The sequence below is a fragment of the Scedosporium apiospermum genome (assembly GCF_000732125.1).
Source record: "Scedosporium apiospermum strain IHEM 14462 chromosome Unknown SEQ_SAPIO_0086, whole genome shotgun sequence".
NCBI classification, from domain to species: Eukaryota; Fungi; Ascomycota; class Sordariomycetes; order Microascales; family Microascaceae; genus Scedosporium; species Scedosporium apiospermum.
Window position 1 is genome coordinate 1,367,551 of NW_015971787.1, and position 8,820 is coordinate 1,376,370.

Below are 8,820 nucleotides of genomic sequence, written 5' to 3' on the forward strand. Positions count from 1 at the left end.
CAGCAGAATCCCAAGCAGAACAAGCAGAAGGACTCGAGATATTACTTCGTATGAGGCGAGTGCAGAGCGCGACAGTTGCAGTTGCCTTCGGAGGATTTTTGGCCAAACTTTCTGGGTTTTCGTGTTCAGTGGGTCCAAAAGCAGTTTAGTGCAGCTCCGCACAAGCCAAGCAGGTGCGAGCCGCCAAGGGACTAGCACCAGGGAAGGCCTGGACTAACACAACCAAACATGACCGTGTCGGTATTCCGACACTCTCGAATTGGCCGAGTTCTGGCCACTTTTGTGAATAAAGCAGGCTTCTGACCCTCGTATTACGGAAGTTATGCAACGTTTTCCTCTTATCTCTCTAGATGTTTCGTTTCAAGCGACTTGTCGTTGGTGGAAGAGTTCGGCTGGGGATGTGGACTAATAAATTCCACCACAAATCTCTCTGCCCCCCCAACTGAGGGATCGACCAGGACCAGGGGTGCCTACTTTTCTGCCTTGCTCACAGTGATAGTCCTGAATTGTGTCAGTGTTCCAGGTCTTGGGGTGATCGACATCACAGGAGGTCCCGGAAACCAAACAACCAACAACCACCATCTGATCTCAATATGTTTAGTCTTCCTTCCCTTGGTGGGTTTCTCAGTGTGTTTGCTCGAAAGGTGGCCCCGTAATAGCGCCCTGTAGTTTGGATCCCTGCAGGGTTCAATGTTGGAAATCGAGCATGTGCTTGTAGCTCGCGAATGTACCTCGACAGTGCCCATTTAGTGGCGCCTCACCAGAAACTTGCTCACATGTTCAACTATACCCTACACTGCCTGGCCAGCGTACCCTTGTAATTGATGTACTCTTTCTCGGTGCCTCTTCCCACTAACAACCTCCCACTACTGCGTACACTCGGCCACACCTTCCCCCACTAAAGGGCCAAATCCTTCCGGTGTCACTTCAAGTTCCCAACTTCCCAATGATTTGCGGCCTTTCCCGAGCCCACCAATGCTAAATTCCTCCGTCCAGAACCATGACTAAGAATTTCAGTTTCTCCTCCAATCGCAGTCCAGATATTTCAACAACACCAGACAACTTTCCAGATTTCCTTTTCCTCAGCTCAACTCTCAAGAAAATGTTTGACGATGATGGTCATCTAGTCGGAATTCCATCACTCGCATCTCGCAAATTCGGTCATGGCCCATTGATACGACGTACCAGATGTTTAACTAATACAATTGGCCTCGATCGAGTCAAATCTAGCTCCACCCCCGAGAGCTTTCAACAAGCCAGCATCAACCCGCTCAGTACCTCGTCTCAGACAAAGCATCATCAATATAATAAAATGACGATCGATACCACGCGATAATGGTCATGTCGCTGTGCTCATTCATCTTTTCAACCCCCAAACCCGTGCCCCAACTCCAAAGTCTCCTTGCCGCCTCGCCTTCACTTTTTTTTTTTTTTTTTTTTTTTTTTTTTTTTCCCTCTTTCCTTCTCGACTTCAGCCTGAAATGCGCCCGATTCCCGCACCCGCCATGACGCGTACGCCTTATCCCGCGGGATGTCCTGGGAAAAAGAGAGAAGAACGAAAAAAACCAAGATGAGATGGGATCGCTGGCTAAAGCAGGATCGACGGCCTGGACTGAGATTGTGAGATGGGATGAATCTGTAACCTGCTCAACCTTGAAACTTTGATCAGCGGAGACTTTTGGCTGTTTTCGATTTATCCCAGTCCCTTGGGCGTTTCCCAGCTGTGAAAGGAGATCTTGTCGCAATGCGGGATGATGCATATCACAAGGAGATATGTCGGGCTTCTAACGCGATTTTGACAGCAATGGCCGTTTCAGCTTTCCTTTCCCAGTCGAGGGGTGGGAAATCTGTCTTGACAGCGGGGTCTACCGAGCCCAGTAAACGACTAGGATCTCAGGGACAAACGCAGGGCTGGGCCTCCTTCATTATCTAACGCCCAAGATGGCCTGGGTAAAGGGGAAAAAAGCTGAGTTCTCCGAATTCTACTCACTGTGAAAGGGGTATATCCGTCACGTTTACATGTCACACCCTATAACAACCTCTGCCTGATCCACCATTTTGTACCCGATTTGCGTTCATGCCTCCCCCACGCCCTCATTCTCCAACAGCGCTGCGCGAACCTCATCATCCACAACCGCCTCCTTCCCCTCCTCAGGACTCGTCCACCCCGTTCCCAGTTGAACAAGCACAACCAACACCCCCAACCCGGCCGCCGCCGCCCACGTCGCCCTCGACGCACCTGCATACCCTTCGATCGCTACCTTCTGCTCCTCGGGTCCAAGGCCCCCCGAGAAGACGTGGTTGGGACTACCCAACAACTTCCGGACGAGCTCGGTCCTCTCCTCCGTCAGCCCGCCGTCGAGATTCGCATATCCTTTTTCCAAGGCCGCGCGGAGCAGTCGGTAGAAGATGCCCCCGCCGATAGCCGTGCCGAAACTTCCGCCGAAACCGCGCACCGTGCCCATGAGGCTCGTCGTGATGAACTGCGTCCCGTCGTGGCTAAGGTGTAGAATGTGCGCGAGCGTGTAGTTGAGGGTCGCTCCCGTGGCCAATCCGTTCAACAGCACGGTCAGCGCCATCACCGCCGCCGGCGTGTTAGGATATCCCACAAGGGAGAGAAGGTAAAGCGTAGCCGCAAAGACGGCCAGACTAATCGCCGAAGGGAGCCAGAAACTTCCCCCGCGGCGAATGTGTAGCCAGCCCACTAAGACACCTCCCGAGCCGAAGCCAAAGTTGGTGGCGACGAGGATCGAGCCGGCGGCGGGGGGTGAGTAGCCCTGCACCGCAAGCATGAATACGGGCGCGTAGTACAAGAGGGTCCAGCGGGCGGACATGAAGCCGAGCTGTGCTAGGCAGGAAAGCAGGACGCCTCGCGAGGAGAGGACCTTGACGGGGATGATTGGGTCTGCTGCGACGTAGTACTCAACGAAGAGGAAGGCGGCCAGGGCCACGACGGAGAGGAGGATGGGCTTTGGCTGGATTTCTCCGGCGAGGCCGTAGAGGAAGAGCACGATAGCGATGGTCTATAATATCCCTGCTGTTAAGAGAGTGTCCCAGAATAAATTTCTGAAGAGCATGGAATGAATAGAAGAAAACTTACCAAAATTGTAGCTCCCAGGTAATCTATCTTGCGTGCCTTTGCCCAGAAAGATCCGGCCTTAGACCGTTCCCGTTCATCGACGCCAACGTGCGGCGGAAGGGCGAGGAAGATCCCAAGCCCCGCCAGCGCAGCAAGCGGCGCCTGAGTCCAAAACAACGCCCTCTGCACAGAATATATGATTAGCATGTCGACGTGACAGAGAGTGAGAGAGAGGAAAAAAGCAATACCCATCCAATAACCGGCTCCACAGCCCCGAAAACCACCGCCCCAAACGACAGCCCAACCGTAAACCCCACATTCACCAACCCAATAAACAACCCCCTCCTCCTCCTCCCCACCAACCCCAACACAAACACAACTGCCAGCGTCATGGCCCCCGCAGCCCCGGCCCCCATGATAACCCTCCCCGCCACAAACTGCGCGAAAGTCTCAGCCCTCGAAGAAACGAGACAACCCGCGGCGGTGAGAAAAGAACAAGGCAGCACGAGATCGCGCGGTGGGAAGATGGTGCACAGACGGCCCAGGAGCGGGGAGGTCGCCGACGCGGCGATGAGGTACGACGTGGTGAACCACATGGCGGAGGAGTAGGCGTTTAGGGAAGCGGCGATGGTGGATTGGGTCATTGTCATGCCGGACATGTTGGAGGCTTGGAGGAAGAGGAGGAGCCATGTGTTGAGGGTGATGGTGAGGGCGCGCCAGCGGGATATGGATACTACGCGGATGCCTCCGGATGATTCTTCTTCTTCTTCTTCTGGCGGCGAGGGTGGAGGGGAGTTGGGTCGGCCCGTGAGGCGGAAGCCGGGGGGTTGGGAGGCGCCGCCGTTTGGGGGGTGGGCGGCGTACATGCTGTCACGGAGCGTCGTGGAGCTCGCGCTGCTCAGGAGGGGGGTTTCTTCTGAGGTGGGCGAGGGTGCGGAGGACTCGGATTCGGCGTCGCGGAGTGTTATGGAGGGATGGCTTTCCGCAGCCATTTCCTCCGATCCTTCCCCGGGAGTGGGTGAGATGTCAAACTCGCGAGAATTCCCTGGTTTGAATATATATACATCCCACCATAGGAGGGTGAGAGGAAGTAGACTAAGAAAATGAATAAGACCGAGATCGATTCCTTCAAACTATGTAAGAAGCTCGCATGCGAGGCCCTATTTTTCCCCCCACGCACGTTCTCCCCCGAGCAAACCGAATCGGCGCTGAGTCCAAAACAACTCGAGATCGCCGCCGATATGCCCCAAAAGTGGTAAGACTCGAGCCTCGCAATCGGCAGGGACGAAGAGCTTAATCAAATCACGTCATTTACAAGGGTAGACGCGCATGTTGCGTGGATAGTTAGAAGTGGAAAAGACTGGGGGATTTAGGGAGAAGGAAATGAAAAATGTGAAGAAACGGAGGGTAGGCTGATAAAGAGAGAGACAGAGGAATTCGACAAGGCGGCAGTTGAGAGCAACTTAGAAATGCAGCTTTATTTGGCTGCCCAGTGGTGTCCCAACTTCGCCAAGGACGGCAGCTCGGAACAATGTTGCGGCGGTAGCTTTGAGTTATTCGCTATTCTTGATTGGTAATCCAGTTCCTGATTTTGATGCAGAGGAAGCGGTGGGAAGAAAGCTTGCTTCCGTGACGTCCGAATCGGAAAAAGGTTCCTGTCACAAACGTCAAATCAGATCGATCCATTGCGTCGGTATGTGCGTTCCCCGCAAACCACTCGCCCGTTGCCGTTATCCTCGACTCCGCCGGATCCTTCGGTGAAAGCCACAGTTTGCTTCAACGAACTCGGAGACAGAGATACTCGACAAGTAGAGACAATGCTTGTAACGATAAGATCCAAACATTTCCATGTAAAACAGAGAAGACGCCGAGACAGACGCACGTTGTCCTCTTACACTAAACGGTTATCTTTACAATTCCCCCGTCACCCATCCACTCACTCCTCAACTCCAGCGACCCAAATATCAACCATTATCCCCGCCTGTCCGACTGAACCACAAAAAGACAGGAGGTTTCACTCCAACTCGACGTAAATCAACACCAATAAGCCAAGTGCTCAGGAACAAAAGTCCCACAAGACTCAAATGTTCTTTTGATAACTCGGTACACAGACATTAGAGAAACGAAAGAGAAAAGAAGGGGAAGAAAAAAAAACATGTAAAGAAAAGTAAACGCACACGGGAACAGGTCATCAAGGCCATATCCATACATCCATCAGAAATGTAAAAATAAAATAAAAATAAAATAAAAATAAAAAAGGGCAAAAAAAGAGACCCTCCCAAGCAAAGTCCGTGCCGCACAGGGTAAAATGGGGAAAGGGTCTAGCAAAATAAGCATGCGTACAAAGCACAAAAGATAAGAAGAAAAAAACAAGAGAAAGAAACGAAGGAACAGGGAGGAAGAACAAAAAGAGCAAAACAGAACAAAAGAATGAAAAGCGCTGCCGCCCAACCGAAATTGCCGCTACCCACCCTGACACCCCCTGCATCCCCCTGGTTTTCGATCCCCTTCTATAGATGCCATGGCCCTGTCCCCGGATTCCCCAGCTTTGTATATCTTTATGACACCAAAAGCATTGCCTCTCCATGACCGTTCCCAAAAGAAATGTGTTGTACAAGGTTCGTCGCTCACCCTCATCATCATAAAAGCCCGCCGAAACGGCTCGATTGAGCCAAGTGCACTTGGAAGCATGGCGCAACAGTCCTTATGGTCTTTCCCGTGCCGCGTTCTGTTCGTATCTTCCCACTAGGATCCGACAGTCATCCTGACTTCATGGATACTGCCCCAACATCACCAGTGCTGGCCGGTTGAGCTTTCTTGGCTCACTGTTTGAACAGTGTTCTCCGCCTGAAAGTGCACGAGACACGAAAGTCGCACACCCACAGTCATCCACTCCAAGAAAATAGACGCACTGGCTCTTTCACGGCGGCTGGCAAAGAAACACCTGCTCCCACCAACCTTCACACGAGTCAGCTTGGGTAGCTCTGATGAATGTACATCTTCAATCGGTTTCGAATAATTTAACTTACCGCAATGGCAACAGCAATCAAACAATCCCCGGCGCCTCCACAGAAAGAATGGGCATGAACACAGCACTCGCACAGGTCGGTCAGGCAACTTCAATCCATTCGTAGCACCGCATAGCCAGACCTTGTTGAGAAAGCTGGCCATCCCTGACGATCAAGATGGGACAGCCACGCTTGTTGGCGACTCGATGCTTGGATAAATATGTTCCTCCTCTGGGATAGTGTGACAGTCCATCGTCACGTTCAGGCAGAATGTGCAGGGAGGGGATCTTATCCGTCCATTCTGGGAAAGGGCCGCCTCCTCGAAGACTGAAATGTCAGTTGGAGAACAGCGAGAATGAGCGAGGGTGGCTTCTGGGCGGGGGTTGACAAACCAGGGAATCCATGTGCTCCCGCTGCTGCTGCTGCTGCTGCTGCTGCTCTCCATGCTGCTGGCGCCGGTTGGCAAGGGCCGGATTTTCCGTATACGCACTGCTCAAAGGCATGTTTTCGAGCGAGTTGTACACGGTGCTTCCAGAAGCCCTCGGGATTCCTCGGGGGGATGTATAAGAGAGCGGGGACTGGTATTCCAGAGTGTCAATAGAAACCGCCGCCGATGTGGACGAAATAGAAGTGGTAGGTACCGGCGTGTCCAAACTGATAGGGCTGAGCAACTCAACTGGACCGTTACCGCCGTGGTTCGCCGGCATCGGGGAGGGAGACAAAAACCCTGACTCGTCGACCCAGTCAACGCTTGATGACCGAGCAGTTGAGCGGTTGCTGCGAGTAAGGTCTGATCCTGTCGAGTAGCTGCTAGAGGCCGATGATGGGATTCCGGACCCATCGTGAGCCGCGACGAAGTTGGTATGGTTATTATGATTGTCCGAGGGCGTTAGGAAACTAAGCTGCAGGCTGGGTCGCCGAGGTGCTTGGTTGCTGTAATAGCCGCCAAGATTCATCAGGTTCTCTTGTGGGCTAAGGATTTGTTGGTGTTGGACGACAGGCGACTGGTGAGACAAAGGGGCCGAAAAAACATAGTTATTAGTACCAAAGCATTGCCCGTGTCCCTGGGACAGCGGTCGGCCGTAAAAATCAGCACGGCTACTGCTGCCGGTGGGAGAAATAGGAGTAGATGGTTCGATGCTGCCAGGAGGGGTGGTCGTGCTGGTTCTGAAGGCGGTGCAGTTGCGACGGGAGGTTCCAATCGGAGCCGACGAGCTATCATACAGGCCAGGACTTGGGTTTTCGAATCTCCGAGAAACACAGTCAGGCATAGGAGGGAACGGCGAGTGCCTCGGTGCAGATATTATCCCGGCGCCAGAATCAGAAGTGGAATGCGGGGGACGGCGGCCAGCAGAGAACAGGCTTCCACGCCTCATGCTCATCTGCCTGTCCTGCTCACTTTAGACTTGTCAATCGGTAAGCTCTCACAGAACCACACACACGGATAGGGATCTCGCTGGGAGAAGCGAGATATGGGTGTTATTTTTGCCTTTCTACTTACTGCTTCTGCTCATGGCGATCCAAGAGATCCTTGCGATGGAATTTCTTGCCACAGCCGGGTATCTTGCACTCGTGGCTCGGGGTCTTGTGACTCAGCTGGTGACGCCTATCGAGTGATATTAGCACTGGGGCCGTTCTCTCTGTCTCTCTCGCGCTCTGTCAAACGGCGACACTTCTTGGCATACGTACTTGAGGTGTTCGTTCCTGGAAAACGTCTATGGAAAATAGTGCAAGTTAGCGAATCGGTACTTTCTTTTCAAAGGTAGTAGAAGCTTCTAGCCCAGCCAGCAGTTCATAGGAGAAAGCCAAACTGCCAAGGCGCCCTCTTTTGACTAACCCTTGGTGGAACGCAATCATTGCATATGTGAACAGGAAGACCCTTTAACGCCTTGCTGACGCGATGAGTAACCGGCGTATACTTTACCGGTATCTGAGGATTTCCACCAGCATTGTTCGTGAAGGGTTTCGGGCTAGACCCCGCAGCATTGGCGGTGGAGGACGAGGACGAGGAATGGACCGAAAGCTGTGGCGGTGGAGGCGGTAGGGAGGAAGACGACGACGACGCGCCGTGGTAACCATAGGAGTAGCCGTGCTGGTCCATTGGGTCTGGCGTGTTGCTCCCTCGATAGCCGGGGTTACTCGTGGCCTGCTGGTGGCTCGACGACACTAACGAAGACGACGACGCGGGCGAGAAGTTCTCCGGGGAGGAGGGGCTGGGGTGTTGCGCCAGCGGAGTCGTCCTCCGGTCGTGACCGTGACCGTGAGAAGGATGAGGGTAGCGGTTGTCGAGATAGAGTGGGTGATGCGGTTGCGGGTGGTGATAGTGTTGGTGAGAAGAAGGATGAAGAGAATGTCGAGGATGGCTGGCTGCGGAGTTGCTTGAGGAGGATTGGCTTGACATGTTGGATGTGTGGGGAGGCATGGGGATCCTCGGGTTTGAGGAGGTAGGATCATGGTCCCTTTTATTCACTTGGGGCTCCGACTGGTCATCGTCAACGTTCATGATCGATTTGATACTTGCCATGGCTTGCGGCTCAAAATGACATGATTCGACAGGGGAAAGAGGCTGAGCTGTCGAAGCAGCGTAGAGTATGGAACACTAGGCTCGGCTTGTAAGTTCGTACAAGACGGGGCCAGGTCCGGAGAGGGAAGATGCCGAACGCAGGCGTGCTAAGAAGTGGCAACACCTCAGGGGTTCGTTAGGGGTGAGAGGTCACCAAAGTTAGCAACGCA

At 53.3% G+C, this 8,820-nt stretch overlaps 2 protein-coding genes across 2 annotated transcripts; both read right to left on the reverse strand.

Annotated features, from left to right (window-relative positions):
• Nucleotides 1-2,075: 2,075 nt before the first annotated feature.
• Nucleotides 2,076-4,071, reverse strand: SAPIO_CDS2617 (Major facilitator superfamily transporter; the record flags this gene model as incomplete). The annotated part of the gene is made up of 3 exons (XM_016785590.1): nucleotides 2,076-3,023; nucleotides 3,101-3,262; nucleotides 3,328-4,071. The coding sequence occupies 3 exons, from the start codon at nucleotides 4,069-4,071 to the stop codon at nucleotides 2,076-2,078; spliced, it is 1,854 nt and encodes a 617-aa protein (XP_016644966.1).
• A 2,351-nt stretch (nucleotides 4,072-6,422) lies between these two features.
• Nucleotides 6,423-8,488, reverse strand: SAPIO_CDS2618 (uncharacterized protein; the record flags this gene model as incomplete). The annotated part of the gene is made up of 4 exons (XM_016785591.1): nucleotides 6,423-7,485; nucleotides 7,589-7,693; nucleotides 7,777-7,802; nucleotides 7,925-8,488. The coding sequence occupies 4 exons, from the start codon at nucleotides 8,486-8,488 to the stop codon at nucleotides 6,423-6,425; spliced, it is 1,758 nt and encodes a 585-aa protein (XP_016644967.1).
• Nucleotides 8,489-8,820: the final 332 nt, after the last annotated feature.